The sequence below is a fragment of the Lissotriton vulgaris genome, chromosome 11 (genome assembly GCF_964263255.1).
Source record: "Lissotriton vulgaris chromosome 11, aLisVul1.2, whole genome shotgun sequence".
In the NCBI taxonomy this organism is placed as follows: Eukaryota; Metazoa; Chordata; class Amphibia; order Caudata; family Salamandridae; genus Lissotriton; species Lissotriton vulgaris.
In genome coordinates this window covers 834,821,506-834,841,731 of record NC_141699.1, presented here as the reverse complement: position 1 = coordinate 834,841,731, position 20,226 = coordinate 834,821,506, and the positions used below count along the sequence as shown (strand labels likewise).

General features: G+C 44.1%; 1 protein-coding gene across 4 annotated transcripts in view; it reads right to left on the bottom strand.

Moving 5' to 3' along the window:
* The window catches only part of PIGX (phosphatidylinositol glycan anchor biosynthesis class X), a 513,668-nt gene that overhangs the window by 404,531 nt on the left and 88,911 nt on the right, over window positions 1-20,226 (bottom strand). For all 4 annotated transcript variants that reach the window (XM_086943952.1, XM_086943950.1, XM_086943953.1 and 1 more), the window contains exon 4: window positions 11,565-11,706. In XM_086943952.1, the coding sequence (XP_086800078.1) occupies window positions 11,565-11,706 (142 nt within the window). The remainder of the gene's footprint in view (window positions 1-11,564; window positions 11,707-20,226) is intronic.

Here is a 20,226-nt window from a genome sequence, read left to right as displayed (position 1 = left end):
GGGCATGCTGATGGGACTGATCGGGGATGTTGAGACGCCTGCTACAACTGTTACCTGTACTATGGATGCTTGGCGGAGAGTAACTAAACTGCTGAACGCCCCCATGCTGTATTCCCCGGCAATGCCCCTTGCATACCACCCGAAGCTATCACTCCTAACGGAAAACGGATTTCGATCCATGTGCAACCGCGTACACCTTAATACATGGGGTGACTTGTTTCAAGACGGACTGTTCCGTACCAAAGATCAGATATTCCAGACAACTCCCCCGACACCCATGGAGGTGTTTTATTATATTAGACTCCGGCAGGGTATGCGAGATATTCTCCCTAACTTCCCGGAGGAACCGGGGACGGTATTGCCACTGGATATCATGCTCGTATCGGATGGCAAGCACCTGGTGTCCAAACTATATGCCGCCGTACGTGAGCAGCGCCCAATGGTTCTCTCTAAAGCACGGACTAACTGGGACTCTGAGCTACCTACTGCACTTACCGATGAGCAGTGGAGTTATTGCTGCTCGGTCACGGCTAGAGTCTCCTCCAGCTGCAGGTTGAAAATTATTCATTATAAGTTTGTACAGAGATACTATTATACTCCAGTCAGGAAACTGCGGTTTCGCCTCTCAGAGGATGATAGGTGCGCTAGATGCCGGGCGGTCGGCGCGGATTTCCTCCATCTGGCCTGGGAGTGTGGAGCAATACAGACGTACTGGGAGCAGGTGCATACCGCGCTCCAAGTAATGATTGCTGGGCCTCTGCCCATGGAGCCGGTGGTGATGCTACTGGGATATACCAGAAATGTACCCAAGTCGGACTGCAAATTTGTTGACATTGCGCTACTCCTCGCCAAGCGGAGGATAGCTTGCAGATGGGGGAGGGGGAGGGCACCAAAATTTAAGGAATGGCTTGATGACCTCACGTACTGCCAGGACCAACATGGCGTTTATGCGGAACTACTACCCGCCCGTTGTACACCCAGCGATTTCTGGTCCCCCTTACAGGTGTACTGGATGTCTCAGGCGACGCATAGCGACTCCTCTGGGGATGACGAGCCGATCCCGGGCCCGTGAGCGTATAGATACTTTACATTACACTCGCCATGCTACATCTCATATGACGGGAGGTACTTTGAACCGCCTTACATAGGGTGGGAAGGCGTGACTGTTGAGGAAGTGTTGTTGGGGAGACTGGGATACTCGAGGGCCATGAGATACTGCTTCAGGGAAGGACCTCTCTGACCCTTCCATCGCTTTGGTACAATGGTGCGGTGGTGGCGGACGTACACACCTGACACTGCGCTTACACGACGCTACAGACGACGACTGGGAAGGGGGGGCACTGTGCACCGCTTTACACTATACTGCAATCCGCTTGTCCCTACACTTGATATTCACTGAGCTGCTCAGCGTAGACGCACTCAATTATCGCACGTGTGACACACTTCTACACATGATAACGTAGCTGACTGACTGGTAGAGACGGAGACAATTATGGGTTGGAGGGGTTTGTGATACCGCCCCTACTTGCCTGCCATCACACCTGTACGTGAGGGGGAAGTGATCTCCATCCTTCTTACGCCCCTGACTGGCAGGGAGGGGAGGCTCCTAGTTTACTGGCCTTCCACTGCTGAACTTTGGAAACTATGCTTGCATTATATTAGCCCTTGTATAGATGATGCTACTCTACTGAATGTACCATGATTATTGCTTTACTGGATTGCAGATGCTGTTACTGTCATGACTCTGTGTTGAACGCAACTAATAAAGGTTTAAAAAAAAAAAAAAATAGTTTAACCATCTGTTCTAACAAACCAAGATCAGAATCATATCCGTACAGTATTAATTTAGCGTTGTAAGTGATCTGGATCCCACAATACTTTTGTAAATATCCGAAGATCTCATTCCAAAAAGGCACAATTTTAAAACAGTGAGCTATAATGTGAGACCAATAAGCAGGAGTATATTGCTGACATCTAAAACAGATGGCACTGGTATTAGCATACATTTTAGAGATGGCAGCAGGAGTGCGATACAGGAGCCATTTACTAAAAAATAACATTCTTCTCCAGTTAGATCCTCGAAGAACACTAAAATTCAGCTTATTTATACTTTTCCAGGTATTAATAGTAAGAACATGATTCTCCTGTTCTTGCCATTTTTTGATGGCTTTCGTACTAAGATCTACCCCCTGGCTTCCTCATCTGGGGGATCAAAAACAGATCATCCCTTAACTGGCTAGAGGAACCAATAATTCTTGGCTCAACTATTTCCAGTATTTTAAAAATCGAAACATAGGAACCTAATAACATAAAATTCCCTGAAATGAATTGCTGCATCTCTCCTGGTAACAACCAAACCCCCTCCCTTAAAAAATCGGAGAGGGTGTAAAACCCAGCACGTTCCCATTGCAAAACAGTATCCGCTCCAATTTTCCTTCACATAAAAATGAGAGCATTCCTTAGGGGAGTTCTAGAATTAAACTGCGGGAGAGAATACCTTTTAAGAAAAACGTCACGACGTTTAAAAAACCAATACATCATCTTATACCGACTGAGTTTTGGTGATTTAGGGATCTGTAATGGAAATGGCGTCTGAGCCTCTTGACAAATTTGGTCAAAAAAGAAATTAATAAATACATTTGGACTCTGCATTCCAGATTTAAATCGTTCTAAATATTGGGCAAAATATGCACTATAATAATCTCTGAGATTAGGTACGGATAAGCCTCCCAATTCGGTGTCCACATAAAGTGTCCTCATTGCTATCCTGGGGCTTTTTTTTTGCCCATATAAACCCTGAGAATAAAGATTCTACTTTTGAGAAAAAGCTGCTAGGCAAAAAGCACGGAATAGCGGAAAATAAAAAATTAAATAGTGGAAGAATAGACATCTTTATAAGTGCCACCCGCCCCAAAATAGTAAATAGCAATGAATCTCATCTAGTAAACAGAGATTGTACCTTCCGTAAAAGAGGATCAAAGTTCAACTTAACTAAATCGGAAACCAAAGTAGAGAACATAACCCCCAAATACCTCTTCGGTTTTGAATTAGTACAGCCAACTAAATCATCATGTAAATCCACCTCCCCCCCACCGCAAACTAATATTTCCGTCTTTTTTTTATTAATTCGATCGCCTCCCAAGGTTTCGAATTCTTCAAAAAGCTGTAAAGCAGCAGTCTGAGATTGAATATCCGTCTTAATTAGCAGCATAATATCATCGGCATAAAGTTTAATTTTTGCCATAGAAACGATCGGTGGAGGGATATTCACAGATTCACGAATTGCTGTAGCTAACGGTTCAATAAAAAAAGAAAAAAGAATAGGGGATAAGGGGCAACCCTGCCTGGTGCCCCGTTGGACCGATACTATGCCCACCATAACTGAATTAATAATTATGTTGGCTCTGGCACCCGTGTACAAATTTTGGATTAAACTAATAATTTGTGAAGGGATTCCAAAGTGCTTTAAAATAGCACATAAAGTTGTCCACACCACCAAATCAAAAGCTTTCTCCGCATCTAATAATAAAATTAAAGCCAGGGTTTTTTTTATCTGAAAATAATCTAAAGCCTCAGTGAGAAAATGTGTATTGGTAACTAACTGCTGGCCTGCCACAAAACCGTTCTGATCTGAATGAATAAGATCCGTTGCAATAGAATTAAAAAGTATTGATAGTAATTTAGTGAGGATTTTATAAATCAGTATTGAGTAATGTGATAGGCCTGAGTGAGTTAGGGTCTTTTAGATCTTTACCTTTCTTCGGAAAGCTAACAACTGTCCCATCCCCAAAGGAGTCTGGAACTTGCCCACCCATTAACATATAATTAAAATAATTGTAGTAATAAATCAGAAAAAGCATTGAGGAAAATCTTAAAAAATTCAGCTGGGAGGCCGTTTGGACCACAAGCCTTACCAATTGGTAAGTTCTTAACGACTAATTCTAATTCTGACTTAGAAAATAAGCGCATCATTGCATCACTATCTACCTGAGATAAAGAGGGCATATCATATCTGGTTAAGAAATTTGAGAGCCTAGAATGATCTATTTTTTGCTGTTGGCTGTAAATCTGTTTATAATGGGACAACATAATAGTGCCAATAGCATCCAACTGTGATACTTCTACTTGAGTAGCAGGACACTTTAGAGAGTGGATCAAATTCACGGCAGCTTGCTCTTTTGCCTGCCAAGCGAGGATTTTACCAGAGAAATTACTCTCCTCATAAATCCTCTGAGATTTTATCAAAAATTGCTGTTCACTCTGTGTAAAAAAAAACGTACTAAGTTCACGTTTAGCCTCATTGAATTTTTTTTGTACATCACTAGAAGGATTGGATTGTCGAAGCAGAGTGAGCAAATGGATTTTTTGATAAAGTAAAGTCTTACTTTGTTTAATAGTACGCCATTCTTCTGCGTCTTTACTGATTATGATGCCGCGAATAAAGGCTTTTAATGAGTCCCAAACAATATGCAGCGGGCCGTGTCTAAATTGCGAGCAATGAACTCGGCAATCTCGATTTTTAAAGAAGAGACCCAGTTGCAATCTTGTAGATACATCTTATGAAATATCCATCTCTTAGAAGGCTTAATTTCTTCCCCTACTTCAAATTCGATTAGCAACATTGCGTGGTCTGAGAATCCGTTGTGCAGGAATTTTAAATAAGAAAATTTTAATAACCTAGAGGCCAAAAAAAATCCAAACGAGAAGAGGATCTGTGTCTTCCCGACCAACAAGTAAATACTTTTTTCTGTGGAAATTTTGATTGCCATGGGATACAGAGACCCAATAAAGATATATTCTGCATAACAGACCTTCTTGACTTTGGTTTAGATTGTTTCCTCGAGGCACCAGTGGAATCTAATTTTGTATCCATAAGAATGTTAAAATCCCCACCTATTACTATATCCCCCCTAACCAACAGCAATGATTGAAATAACTCCTCATAGATTGGGGCACAGTCTTCCACTGGGGCATAAAAGCTAACAAAAGTGATTGGTCTATTCCTATCTTTTATTAAACACGTGACCCAACACCACCGCCCCGCCCCTCCATCTTCAAACTGGATAATTTCCGCATCTAAATTCTGATTTAAAAAAAGAGCGACCCCGCTTTGAGATTCTTGAGCGCATGAAAACCCCCGGTATAAGGACCAGGTTTTAAACATAGTAAAGGAATTCATTTTAGCCGCAGAAATATGAGTTTCTTGCGACATTACAACTGCTGGTCGCTCTGACTTAATCCATAGCTCAATGGCTTGCATTTTTTCCGATTATTCAGCCCCTTAACATTAAAGGAAATCACTCTAAGCCCCCCAATAGACATATATAAATCATTGATAAATCATTGAAAAGAACTTCTTGCCAACTTATTTTTTCATCGCAACCCAACAAGAACTTCAAATTTTCATTTTTCCCCCACCCACCCCACTCCCCAGCCCAGGGGCTCCCCTCCAGCACCTAGCCCCGTGGCCCTGTACTACACCTTCCCCTCCTCACCACGCTGGCCACATGGCACTAACTCCTCTCATAGAGGCGCCTTGTTGTTGAGCCCCTGACCCTGTGACCACCCTGTTCCTCACCTGCCCCCCCACCACCAATCATATTGAATATCTAATTTGGGCGTAACCCTGCGCCAGCAGGCTAAGCATCTCGCGTGCCTCATCAACATCAGTAAACAAGTAGAATTTGCCTTGGATCAAAACTTTTAACTTTGCTTGCAGTGCAATCGAGGCTTGCACACCCTTGTCCTTAAATAATTGCAAAATCTTTACAAAGTCTTTTCTCCGTCTGGCAGCGGCAGCCGACATGTCGGAAAAAATCCGACATTTGGTAGTTGGATTGGCATGAAATTGTCTTTGCTTAAAAGCCTGTGATAGGATTGTTTCTTTGACACGAACATCAGCGAAATTAGCAAAAATAGTCCGGGGAAACTGAGAATTGGGAAATGGACGAGCTGGAACTCGATGCGCACGTGTGATTGTTAAGTCTCCCTTGAACTCAAGGATAACCTCTCGAGAAAAGAAAGAAGTAATCCATTGCATCATATCCGAGCCCTCAATATTCTCTGGTATGCCCACTACTCGAAGATTTGACCTTCTATTATAATTTTCTAACTCATCCAATTTAAATTCAAAGGCCTTTGAAGATTTAGATACACTAGACATCTCTTTCTGCACAATGGTCATATTGTCCTCCAGCCCTGAAATTCTAGTCTCAGATTCTTGAAGTCGAATTGGAAAAGAAGCCATTGAATCTTCAATTTGATCCAGGCGCTTACCAATCACTGCCAATTCTGCCTTTTGAAATTGCTTCATCTCTCTTATTTCCCCCGAAATCAGATTTAACATATATTTCACTGAAATCTGAAAGTCCCCAGTAGTCTCAGTATCCATCCCCAAAATCGGACTCTGAGCAATAGTATCGCCAATAGAGTCTAGATTGGATTGTGGCAAGACATTAGAGGCGGCCGAAGAGGCGACCGTAGAAGTACTGGTAGAAAAAGTAGAGACTTCATTATCACTCCGAGAAGCAGCTCCTATGTTTAAAGATGGAGGGTCTATTAAATTGACTAAGTCGCTAGTTGGCGTCATTAAGTCTGGACTCTCAAAATCTTTCAAGGGAGGGGTAACTATTGGAGGAATTGAAGAGGTTGGGGGCCCTGGTAGAACTGCCCGAATCCCGGCTATATTACCAGAAATGTGTACTGCGCCCTTTCGCTCAAATAACGGAAATTGTTTAGAGACCTTAGGAGCGCAGACTGTCAAAGCTTCTTGGGACACCTGTGAGTCAGATGTAGCCGCTGGATTCACACATTGAACCAATTCCGACGATTTCACTACTGAGCCCGACAAAGCCATGTCCATTCCCCCCACGGGCAGCTCTAATACTTCCTGCCCCTCACTAGTGACAGAGTTACCAGGGTTCTGTTGGTGAACCTGTATCATGCTATCGCCCGGGATATTGTCGTCGCCCTCCCCAGAGCTTTACGAATTTTCAACAGAAGAGTTTTCTCTCTCCGTGGCAGATCCTGCCCGCTTAGCTTTTTCTGATTTATCCTTTAGTTGTTGACATCGTATTATCGCCTTGGCCCTGGCCGTCAATTGCTTGCCAATAATCAGAGTCGATTCACTCTGCCCCAGAATAAGTATAGCAAGGTGATGTCTTCTCACCTTAGGATCTCCGACCCATCAATCCTCAGCCACAAGCAGAATTGGTCCCAGTGAATGCCAAGAAGAGCCAAGTTGTCGGGAATGCTGGGACTTGTAGTTTTACCCACACAGCGGCTTCAACCCTAAACTATAAGGCTGAAGCGGCGGGGAAGAGTGATACCAATCACCGGCAGGACTGGACCCCCAGTCACTTGAAATCCCTTCAGGTACGCCCGAGCGGCAAGCAATACTCCTCCGTATAACCAGCAGCAAAACACCTCAGCTGAGTCCAAAATTAGTCAGCCGTCAAATTCACTGCAGGATCGGCTAAATGGGACCTCGAACATCAAGCCTCCACAGCGCGTCTCACACGCCGCACATATTTCTCCTTATCTCTTCAGTGGTAATAAATGTCTTTTTTGGCGCGTCAGCAATCCTCGCTACACCACGAACACGCCAGATACGCCAAAGAGCAGCACCAGCGCCATCACCCTTGTGGAGCAGAGTGAGGGGGAGGAGCAGGGGAACAGGAAATCCCAGGTGCTACGTGGAGGCGTGGAACTCCACTGTAGCAGTCCTCGGAAGCGAGCTATTCCAAGCTCATTACGCTTCTTGTGTGGGACCCAACTGCATTTCCTTTCTTTTCACAGCATGTGTTCTCTTGGTCTTTTTGTGCTCTGTTTTTGCAGTTTCCTTCATTACAGTAAAGCCTAGAGGTGTTATAAATACTTGGTTGGCCATCCTTGGGGATGCAAGCTAACGTTTTCACTCTTTTCCGGTGTCTGATGGTATTGCTGCCTTCTTCTGTCTTGGATTGCTTGCTCTCTGTCCAGTTTGGTTGTTTGCCTCTGAAGTCTTGGTTCTTTCTTTTGGTCAGGACTCTGTGGTTGCTGGGCATTTCTGTGCTTGTTTCTTGCTGTTCCTTCCATGATTTCTAATTCAATTGATGTTCAGATTTCCCTCAATGTTTGTACTCGGTGTTACCTTTCTTAAGAGGTTGCTTGCCATGGCAATTTGCTCAGTTTCTTTTTTCTGTACAGTGGCGTCTAAATGCTTCTCGTCTGATGGCGTATAAGGCATGATTGGCCCCAGATTAATATTTGGTATCCCAGCAGCATTTATCTCTATTGTCATCTGTCCTGCACTATATCTTTTTGTTATGCCTGGGTATTTAGAGGGTCAGATTCCCTCTCCTTGAGTCAGGCGCGCCAACAGTCTTGTTCAGCTCAGCACTGTATTCAGATGGCTATTTAGGAGACCACTGGCTGCCCTAAGCTGGATTGGTCTTGTGGGGGGTTGCTGGGCTGCTTCCTTGTTTCTCCATGTTCACAGCCTTTGTACCCGGCTCTAGGTCCTTGGTCCGGGATCTGCTGTGTTGGACTTGGTAGTTGTATATTTCTTGTTTTTGTTCCTCCATTCTGCTATGTATCGCTTGGGTAAATTCCATTTGTTTGGCTGTAATTTGATGCAGTTTTCTCCTTACTGCTCAATATAGCCTAGAATGAGGGCTGAAGAAAAAATGTCCTAATAAGAATGTAATTTATTTCCTTTCTTGTAGTACAGGAATTATTTAAGGGTGATGGTCGTCTTTTACCTCCTCTTTCAGTAAGGCTTACAGGTGAATTTCTCCAGAATTGAGTCACCCTAGATAAGGCAAGGATGAGGACGAGCAGGACTCATTGTCATGACTTTTACCAGTAAGTAATCGCATCATTATACATATTCCTCAAATCTGCAATTACTGGAGGTCAGATATTGCCTATGACTCCAAGAGTTGCTATTCTCAATCCAAACTAAATATTTGCAAGTGAAAATTAACTAAGCAAACCATATTAACATTGTTGTATTCAAACATAATTTTGAGTCACTGAAAGAAACCATCCTCAACATGAGTAATGAACCCTCCTCTCACACAGCTGAATACACTCTGGCCCATTAGCCTGAACCTAAACTTGGCTCCATCGGCTCCCGACTAATGAAGGACCATCAGTATAGTTGAAGAAAAAAGCAAATTTGCCACCTACACTCAAGTATCTCACTCTACCAAGGGACCACAACACTATGGTATTAGCATTCTCATCAATAAAGCAAATGACGAAATAATTCGCTAGAAGTATTTCTACTTAGACACTTCCACAAATGTCCCCACAGACAACCATGGCAAAGTCATCGTCCACAGGTACAAGTCTTAATATACTTCCCCATGCCCTTTCTCCCTGGCCCATTCCAAAAATATTCCCACAAAAAGTTAACACCGCAATAGAAATGTATTGCTTTTTCACTATGACCTCCCTAATAAATGTAAATGTATTTGAGCTTATATAGCGCACAGCTACCCACAAAGGGTTTCCCGGCGCTTGCTTAGGGAACCCGTCCTGGTATTCCCCTGTGAGATAACCCCGGCAGGGTAGCCACAAGGTGAAAGCCAGGCATCCCGCCGCGAGGGGCCGTTGTGGAGATTAAGCAAGCTATTGCCCAGAGTCACAGAGTGTGAACCCATGAGTCGAGAAGGCACCGGAGCGAGAATTATCGAGTCCGTGGAATTTTTGAGCCCAAGACCCGCCGAGGCGGGGAATTGAACCCTGGTCCAGGGCCGATCTCAGCTTCCAGGTCTGCCGCCTCTAACCGCTGAGCCACACTTCTCCAATAAAATGGGAGAACTCTCAAGAGAAAGTGGATCACGTGGAACTTGCAATCAGACTTCATTGAGTGACTGATACACTGCTGGGGATCCCAAATCACTCTCACAAGAGTAAAAAAGAAAATTCACTCATTGAAGTCTGGACCTCAAATTTGAAGAATTCCTTCAAAGTGATTACCATGCTGGATAGCTTAATGTACAAAGTTGCGGTCAGAATTAGGAAGTTGGGGCGAGGATGTGGCCTTAATGCTAGAGCCGATGACCTCGAAGCTGGTGAAAAGGGTTCGAGTATTGGCAGGGACGCTCAACATTCTGTAATTCTGGGCAATTCACTTAATCTTCCTGTGCCCAACAAAAATTAATGTGTCCGTCTGTAACGCAACTGGTGCTCATTTAAAGTGTTCTGATAACTTCGGGTCAAGTTTGCGCTACATAAATCTCAGGGTGGGGGTGGGGGAAAATCACAGCCTTAATCCTTCTTGACTGCCTATCTCCTTTTATGCAGTCATTCCATCTTGATCAAGCATTGCGTCAATCAAGGCTTTCTGAGTTAACATTAGCTGTCCTGCTTTCTCCATTGAAGTCAAAATTAAGGGTTGAATTCTACATTCTGCAACGTTCTCGCACCTATTTGTTTAATAGTTGAATTCCTCCATTGCTTTACTGTCAACACATATTTCTGCAAATTATACACAGTTAGTAGTAATGTTAACATCTGCCCCTAACAATTTCTGCACCAGGCTTGGCATTTGTAAGTTACACTGGCAAGAGTTGATTCAAACATAAACATACAAGTACAATGTATTGGTGGCTGGTTCTAAAATAAACCTCTGATAACCATGCCTTTTGTCTGCCAACCGTGCTGTGTGTGATACTACTGCTTCCTGGGTACACAACATCAGTCTTTTTTGTCCAGATTTCATCCTGGAGCCACATGTCACAGCAAGCATGAAGTCAGAACATTTCCACTCGTAGTGTTTCAGCAAATTCTTCCCTTATTTTGGATATCTTTAAAGAACCAGTGTAGAGGACAGCTTTGTATTGTTAACCCATAATGTTTTCAACTGATACACATTGGCGTGTCACAGTATCTCATTCTCATTTTCCGACTGCTGAGGTAAGAGAATGCACGCTCATGGGTGGAGTGGAGTTGAGCCAGCCACTGAATCACTCCACTTGCTTCTTGTAGCATTACCCACTGAATGGAAAACACTCAGTACCACCTAAAAGATACCATGATTTTCACAAGAGCAGGTACACCTTTCTACAGGAAAATATTGGTGCAATGTATTCCTTCTAGATCTTTGAATGGCTTAGGCCATGCAGAACTCACTGTTTCTTTCTCTTTGGGTATTTCACAACCAAGTACTTTTCAGAAACAAACTCAAAAGGTGTCTCTTTCCAAAACAGAAGTCATTCATGGGACTCTTGAGTGTCCCTTCCTTCTGATTTAGCTGCATACTTGCATTTCAAGCCATACCCCTTATGTTATAGGACAATAAGGCTTCTAACGTTTCTGTGTGATTAATATATGGAAATTACATTGTAAACATAACTGCTGAAGTACCAGATGTGACTCACGGATGTGAAAGACTGTTTCCTTGTGACAATCAAGGAAGGCTTTAAGCCATATGACAAGTGCTTTATATCACAGTTCCAGTCTCTAAAGATACAGTGCAAATCTGCAAGCCCATTCAAGCCTTAAGTTTTGGTTCTGTAGCTCTCTGGTCATCTACAAGCCTGCAGTCCATAAACATTATCTCAGGATGTTCATACCTCAGTAATGTTGTGCTCCTGAAGAGATGACAGCTGATAGGGGTCCATGTACAACCCAGAGGGAACCTTCTCCTGAAACAAAACTTTGCAATTTTCCACATGCTCAGATAATCCAACGAATTTCACTTGAGAAACGAGGTCTCTAAAAGAAAAAAACAAAAGCAGAGAGTTGAGAAGAATGTTATTTCAGTTAAAACTAATGTTTGCAAGTCAACTGAACACTCCTCTGTCAGGGAGTTGACCCTCAGAACCTTATAAAGGGACAAGACAGCTATTTGGTCACAACATGTTAGTAACAGTAACTGGTGAGAAAAACGGTGGGAAGAATACTGGTGTTTTTGCCTAGCAAAGCATTTTGTCTGTGTCTACCAAGTGAATCAGCACTCAGGAAGACAAGCAAGTAAGGTTACAGACAGCTAAAGAATACAGAAGGAGGATGAATGTATGTCAGGAACAAAGGCACAGCTGAATGGATGGAACATCTGAATTTAAGACAGTGACCAAATTACAATCCAAGACGGGAGAAAATGGAGTAATATTACACATTTTGACAATCAGAGGATGGCAAACCTAGATGGAATCCTTATAGCATGTCTACACCCATTATATTTCTCGCAGTAACATGAGCTGCTGGAACTGGCTGCATTTTGCCAGTCTTTATCTCTTGTTTAACAAAGTCCTGGGTTGGACAAAAAACCCAAGAGACCCACTGGGACCGAATATTTCTGTGTTTACAATAGGCTGAAAAATCTAAAGGGACCAAGAAATTTCTGGTACAAGATAGCATAAAAAATAAATATCATCCAGAGGAAGTGGAAAGGGACTCAATACGTGACTGCAAGTACAATGCACCTTTTGTCACCAAATACTCAGCAGCAGTTTAACCTCCAAGAAGAAGTAGAAAGCTTTCAGAGTTACACTAGGCACAAACATTCTCTTAAACACATACCCAAGAATCATAAACTGCTGCAGCCACAACTCTGGCCTGATAATCTTCCAGTGTAGGACTAACCACCCACCTCAAAAACCCTTTATTATAAGCCAGCTCCACTCACCAACACTTCTGCAGCCTGCCCAATTTTCAAACATGAATAGCCCAAAGAGCTGCTTGCAATGTTAAAATCTGGGGCCTTGTGATCAGGCATACTGACAAAAATTGATCTTGGCCAAAAGAAAAACATTTTTCAGATGAATCCTGTCCACCTGAAAAAAGTGACTTAGAACTTACTAAAAAAACAGCACTGTGACACAAACTGTGGTTTGCTGACCATCACCAAGATTTCACTGCACAGTAGGGTTCTACAACCACACTCAAATTTTTTAGTCTGTCATGTCTAATGTTTAATGAGTCTTTTCATATCCATATTATCTGTATTTTAGGCAGTCCTCTAAAATGTGTAGTTGAATGAATGTCACATAGGATAATCATTTAAAAAAAACATTTTTCCCCTATTGAAGTGTGTTGAATCATATGTTGGCACGCAGGAACTTGGAAATAGCAAATATTTTAATTTTTTAAATGTTCAGATTACCATTTTCATACGGCTAAGTATTTTTAAAAGAGTGACTTAATATTGTTAATTGTACATGGCACATAGAATGCAGATTTTTTATGAGAGACACAGATCGTCGAAAGTGTGAAACACACTGACATTTTCACATAGTAACACAAACAAAATGGTCACTGTCATATTCATACAATGTACACTGCTTCCATTACGTCCAGGATAAGGGCGCACATGTACATTTCCGGGGATTACAAGTAAAATATCTCCAATATTGTTAAGAAATATCCCGTGAGTATATACAGGGTCATTACTCGTAAGAACGAGTTACTCTCGCTTATATCAGCAGTGCAGTTGTTTTTCTTTGTTCTGTTCATCTTCAAACAGCTAAACCAACATCCTAAATAATATAATAATAACAATAATGACAACAGGGAAAACAGATTCTATTCTTGAATCCAATCCCTACTCCATCCCTCCCTCCTCCACAATGTACACTTAGAAGTATTTGCCATGACATGCTCAGCTAACAGCCATGCATGCTGCACCAGCCAGTCATCATCTTTTGATCTTCAAGTCATGTCGATGTTCTATAAGGGAATGCAAGGGTGACAATGGGCCCAGTTGATCATGAATCCAAATAAACAAGATGAGATGGGGGTCCCTAAGGGAAGCACTGGTATGTCAACATATTTACTCCCTAAATGCTGCCCATATGTGGCAGTTTTGGTGAATGTACCTCAGCTTGAGCCGGGCCAAATGGAATTGGATTATACTTTAAAAAATAAAGTGGTACACTAGTTAAACAAGAATTGTGGCTACCCAGTGGGTAGCGGTGACCAGATACTCTTTACTAGAAGAGTACGCTGGATTGGCCCCTTAGAAAAGTCGCTGCAAGGTGATTGTATTATCATCAATTTTAGCATTATTAATCCACATGATTATGATCTCTAGGTTTTTAAAAATTCTAGTCCAATAGACTGTACATGGCCTATTATCCCCCTAAATATCACACCTGGTGAGGTGGAATTAGGGGTAGCAAAGGAGGAAAAGCCCTGGGCCCACATAGTGTCCCCATAGATGTTTATAAAACTGTGCCAGATCTATGGGTCCCGATACTCACTAGAGTTTTTAACGCTGCAGTTATCGAGGGTGCCCCTCTTACTTGGGGCAAATCAGTTATTATCCCCATTAACAAAAAGGGGAATAAATCAGAAGCTAAAAATGATCGTCCAATTTCCCTTTTGGACTCCTCAGTAAAGATGATGAGCAGAGTTTTATTAGTAAGATTGGAGGAGTGGGTAACAGAGAATGGGATTTTATCACAGGCTCAATATGGTTTTAGAAAAGGGTTAGGTATGATTGAGCAATGTATTAATCTAGAGCTTTCAGTGGGCAAATTTACATGTGCTAAACAACTGAGCCTACTTTTATGCTTTGCTGATCTTAGTAGTGCTTTTGACCTGGTGGATCATGCCATTCTCTGGCCAGTTTTACTTAATATCGGTGCCCCGGAGTCTATTATTTATTTTCTTGCAAGGTTATATGAGAAATTAACAACTAGAGCCCGGTATGGCCAACAGGGTGAATGTACACCAAATTTTAAGGTCAAACGTGGCATCTGCCAAGGCTGCATCTTAGCGCCATTGCTTTTTACCCTATTTATAAAGGAAGTTGACGCAGTTCTTAAGTTGGTGCAGGGGGATGCCCCCCCCAAGCCGCAGGCCAGGCCGTACAGGCTCTGCTTTATGCAGATGATGCAGTGCTTTCATCTAGAACTCTGGTTGGCCTACAGCGATTAATAGATAGGTTCACAGATTTTATTACTGGAAGGAAGTTGGTAATTAATAAGGCCAAAACATACTATGGTATGTGGTATAAAATCCAGGAAATCAAAACCTTTTTTAGGTCTTGCATGCGTGGGCTGCGCACATTCGCAGTCTCGCTGGCGAGATTTTATGTTTTTGAGGGCTTTCATGTATCTGGCTTTAAGCCCCGCCCTTCTTCCCATTGGCCGGCGTCACCATTTATGCTAAATGGTGGCCAGCCATTGGGAAAGAGTTTTGTCTGACGTAGACTTCTCTTTTTTTGCTTTTTCCTTCTCTCCTTAGCACAGAATTACAGAAAAGGCAATAAGAACATACATAAAATGCCATTGTTAAAGCCAGTTGCATGCCTGTTAATTAAATTGCTTTCTTATAACAGGTGCCAACTATCCCAGCTTTGCAAAACATAAAAAGATAGCTCCCACCCTTTTCAGCCGAACCTCTAAAAAACACGCCTTTGCAATGCAATAGGTCTCACATTTGTGGGCGCTTCAGCAATTTTTATTGTAAATGACATTACCTTTCATTTCTGTTTGAGTTTTTGAAACATAAATAAAAGCCATTGTCATCCACAATGCCAATTCGTCAAACTTGCGTAAATGCGAGACCAATTGCATTGCAAATGCTTGTTTTATAGATGGTGCGAGAGTGGAAACCGTTGACAATTTCTGTTATCTGGGGTTAACTTTTTCTGGTAAAGGTAATTGTGGTCTTCTGAATTGTCTAATGTCCTTGCAAAGATGTCAAAGAGCGTGCATGGGGCCTTACAGTTTGCATCCAAACTGGGAGAACGACGTATCAAGGACATGATAGACATCTAGAAAGCTAGATGTGCCTCTATTGTATTATATGGCGCCAGGGTGTGAGGCCACAATACCAGTCAGGAATTGCAATTAGAGGAAAATTCCTTCTTAATAAAACTCTTATGCCTGCCTACATCTGCATCTTCTGAGTTAATACACCGTGGAGTTGGGCTAGGACACCTGTCGGATCTGATCGCTTTGAGACCTCTAATGCTCTGGAGATAAATTTGGTCTAAAGAGGAGACAAAATTCCCCAAAATTATTGTCCAGGATTGCCTGCAATTGGTCGATCACCTAGTTAAAATATATCGCAGGTGTTAACAGAGATTTATTTATGATCAAGATCCGGGAAAGCCCAACTGATGTGATAGGCCTGTCTGAAAAGGAGATAAAGAAAACATTTTTGGCTGATAAAAATGAGTGTAGGATGAGAATGGTTGAGAAACAAACCACATACCTGTTTTACCAGTAGACTGTAGATACTGATGGCTTCCAAAGCTATTTGTCATTAGTTACAAGACCCTCGCATCGTTTGCACAAACAAGGATGAGATTGGGTATTGTTCACCATTTAGTTGCGTTCCCAGAAATGAAAACATGGCCTGTCACTTTATGCCAATGTGATGAGTACTAAACAGAGCATTAGGCACATTCTACTTTTGTGTGATTTATATCTGAACTATAGACTTGTTTATCTAAAACCCTTGTTCAAGAAACAAAATGTAAAAACAACTAATGCAGCCATGAGCCTATTGTTTGCACTAAGAAATCCAGAGATTTGTTTTTCAGTTGCGACATTCATTTTAAAATCAATTCACATGAGAAAAAGTATTGTTTATTTTTAACTGTTTATAACAGATTTTAATGTAGTAATTAATTAAGATTTTATCAGTGAAATTGGATTTAATTGTTTGTATGCGTACTTTTGTTGCTTTTCTGTTAGCTACACAAACCAAATAAAGCTTGCTGAACCGAACCACCTCTGGAGGTTGCCTCTTGTCAAGTAAGTAAAACAGGCCTCACAAGTGGTAGAGGATCTCTCACTAATGTCAAGTCAAGTCAAGTCAGAGAATTTGTATAGCGCACTACATACCCAGAGGGTCTCAAGGCGCTTAGACAGGGGAGGAGGTTTACTTGTCAAATATCCACGTTTTAAGTTGCTTTCTGAATGCTAGGTGGCTCTGGGTAAGGCGAAGGTAAGCGGGGAGTGAGGTCCATGTTTTAGCAGCCAGGTATGAGAAGGATCTGCCTCCCATGGTGGTCTTGTTATTGCGAGGTACAGTGGCGAGGGCTTGGCTGGAAGAACGTAGTTGGCGGGAGGGGGTGTAGAAGGACAGTCGTGAGTTGAGGCATTCTGGTCCGATGTCGTAGAGTGATTTGTGTGCGTGGGTTAGCAGTCGGAAAGTGATCCTCTTATTGACGGGTAGCCAGTGGAGGTCTTTAAGGTGACCAGAGATGTGTTCGTTGCGTGGGATATCTAATATGGTCCTGGCTGAGGCGTTTTGGATTCGTTGGAGTTTCTTCTGGAGTTTAGCGGTAGTGCCTGCGTAGAGGGTGTTTCCGTAGTCCAGTCGGCTCATGACCAGAGCATGGGTGACTGTTTTCCTTGTTTCGGTGGGGATCCAGCGAAATGTTTTTCTGAGCATGCGAAGAATGTTGAAGCAGGAAGAGGATACGGCGCTGACTTGTCTGTTCATTGAGAGTGAAGAATCCAGGATGACGCCCAGGTTCCGTGCGTGGTCTGTCGGGATGGGTGCTTTTCCGAGGGCTTCCGGCCACCAGGAGTCGTCCCATGCAGAGGGGGATGTCCCTAAGATGAGGACTTCTGTTTTGTCTGAGTTAAGTTTCAGACGGCTTTGTTTCATCCATTCGGCAACTTCTTTCATTCCTTCGTGTAGGTTAGTTTTGGCGGTGCTGGGGTCATTGGTGAGAGAAAGGATTAGTTGAGTGTCATCCGCGTAAGAGATGATGTTGAGGTTGTGTTGGCGGGCGATGGCCGCGAGGGGGCTCATGTATACGTTGAAGAGGGTGGGGCTGAGTGAGGATCCTTGTGGTACGCCACAGATGACTTCAGTGGCCTCGGACTTGAATGGTGGGAGGCGGACTCTCTGGGTTCTTCCGGTGAGGAACGAGGTGATCCATTCAAGTGCTTTTCCTTGGATTCCGATGTTATTGAGGCGTTGTAAAAGGGTGCTGTGGCAGACTGTGTCGAATGCTGCAGAGAGGTCGAGGAGGATGAGGGCGACTGTGTCTCCATTGTCCAGTAGAGTTCGAATGTCGTCTGTTGCTGCGATGAGGGCGGTCTCAGTGCTGTGTTTTGCTCGGAAGCCAGATTGTGAGGAGTCGAGGGGTTTGTTGGCTTTGAGGAAGGCGGCGAGCTGGTTGTTGACAGCTTTCTCGATGACTTTGGCCGGGAATGGAAGGAGCGAGATGGGGCGGTAATTTTTGAGTTCGGTGGGGTCCGCTGTGGGTTTTTTCAGAAGGGCGGTGAGTTTGGCGTGTTTCCAGTCTTCCGGGAAGGTGGCGGAGTTGAAGGAGTAGTTGATGACGTCTCGGAGGTGCGGTGCTATTATGGAGTCTGCTTTGTTGAAGATGTGGTGAGGACAAGGGTCTGTGGGGGATCCTGAGTGGATGGAATTCATCAGGCGGATTGTGTCCTCAGTGGAGATTGGGTTCCAGTTGTTAAGGGTGTTCACGGGGGGAGAATGTTCAGCAAATGGTCGGGTGGGTTAGTCTCCGGGTTGGTTGTCGAAGCTGTTGTGGATGTCTGCAATCTTGTTGTGGAAGAATGAGGCTAGGGAGTCGCAGAGGGCTTGAGAGGGGGTGATGTCGTTGGAGTTGGCTGAGGGATTGGTAAATTCCTTGACGATGTTGAAAAGTTCCTTGCTGTTGTGGGCGTTGTTGTCAAGTCGATCCTTGAATGCTGTTTTCTTGGCCTTTCGGATTAGTTGGTGGTGAGTGCGGGTGGCGTTTTTGAAGGCGTCCTTGGTGCTAGTGGTTGGGTCTTTTTTCCATGCCTTTTCAAGGGAGCGGCAGAGTTTCTTGGACTTCTTAAGATCATCGTTGAACCATGAGGCCTTTTTGCTGCCAGGTTTGCTTTGACGTTTTTTCAGTGGTGCTAAGGTGTCGGCGGTGTTGGATAACCATAGGGTGAGGTTGGCGGCGGCTTCGTTTGCGTTAGAAGAGTGGGCTGGGGTGTTTAGAAGGAGCGATGCGGAGATCTGGTCCGTGGTGATTTTGTTCCAGTTTCTTTGCAGAGTTGGTTGGAGGTGGTTGATGGGTTTCGGCTTGTTGTAGGTGAAGTGAACGCAGCTGTGGTCAGTCCAGAGGAGATCCGTAGTGTGGCTGAAGGAGACATGATTGCTGGAGGTGAAGATGGGGTCGAGTGTGTGACCTGCGATGTGGGTGGAGGAAGTGACTATTTGTTTAAGTCCGAGGTTGGCGAGGTTGTCTAAGAGGGTGGCGGTGTTGCGGTTGTTGATCTTTTCAAGGTGAAAGTTGAGGTCTCCCAGAAGGATGTAGTCTTTGGAGGGGAGCGCGTGTGGGGTGATGAAGTCCGTGATGTCTTCACTGAATTTTGCGCGGGGTCCTGGTGGTCTGTAGAGGAGGGTGCCTCTGAGAGTGGTCTTGGGGTCGATGTGGATCTGGAAGTGAAGGTGTTCGGAGTTGGCGAGGTTGGCGTCAGAGCTGGTTGAGATGCGGATGGATTTCTTATGGACGATAGCGATTCCACCTCCTGTATGGTTGGTGCGGTCCTTGCGTGTGATCTTATAGTCTTCAGGGATGGCAATGGTGATGTCTGGGGCGGAGGAAGCGTTCATCCAAGTTTCTGTTAGGAAGGCGACGTCTGGAGAGATGGTGTCTAGTAGATTCCATAGGTCAATGGCGTGTCTGTGGACCGAGCGGGTGTTGAGGAGGATGCACTGTAGGTGGTTGGGGTCAGGAATCTGTGTTGTGGTCGTGGCGGAGATGTTGTCGGTGCCGATGAATTTGCAGGAGTAGCAGGAGAAAGGTCCATGGGTGTGTCCAGGAGCGGCTTGGACGCAGTTGGGGGCGCGACCGGGGTTAAGGGCTAGGAGGGTGGCGGCATCGTAGGTAAAGCGGGGGGGCTGGGCGGCGCGAGGGGCAGGGGGTCTGGCGCTGGGCGCGGTCCAGGCGCGGACGGGCGTAGACGGGCTTACCTTTGGCGCACCTTCGGCGTGGCCGTAGCGCGTGGACGCTGCGCGTGGGGACATTGGCCATAAATGGATGGTGGAGGGGGCGGAGCGTGGGAGGGTCAGCTGGGAGGCGGGGTCTGGGAGGAGACACGGGTGGAGGTAAACACACTGTGAAATGGCCGCCCGGTAACAAACTCGATACAATGTTGCCAAAGAAATATTAAATGCTTCAAAGTTAAATCACTCAGCCGCTATGCAGTACGTGGCTGTATGCAAGTTATATTAAATTAATGTGGGCGAGAACGATACCAGGCGCTGAATGGTGCGCTGTAGCGAGGTGGCAGGCTGCAGGAATCAGGTCAGGCAAAGCAG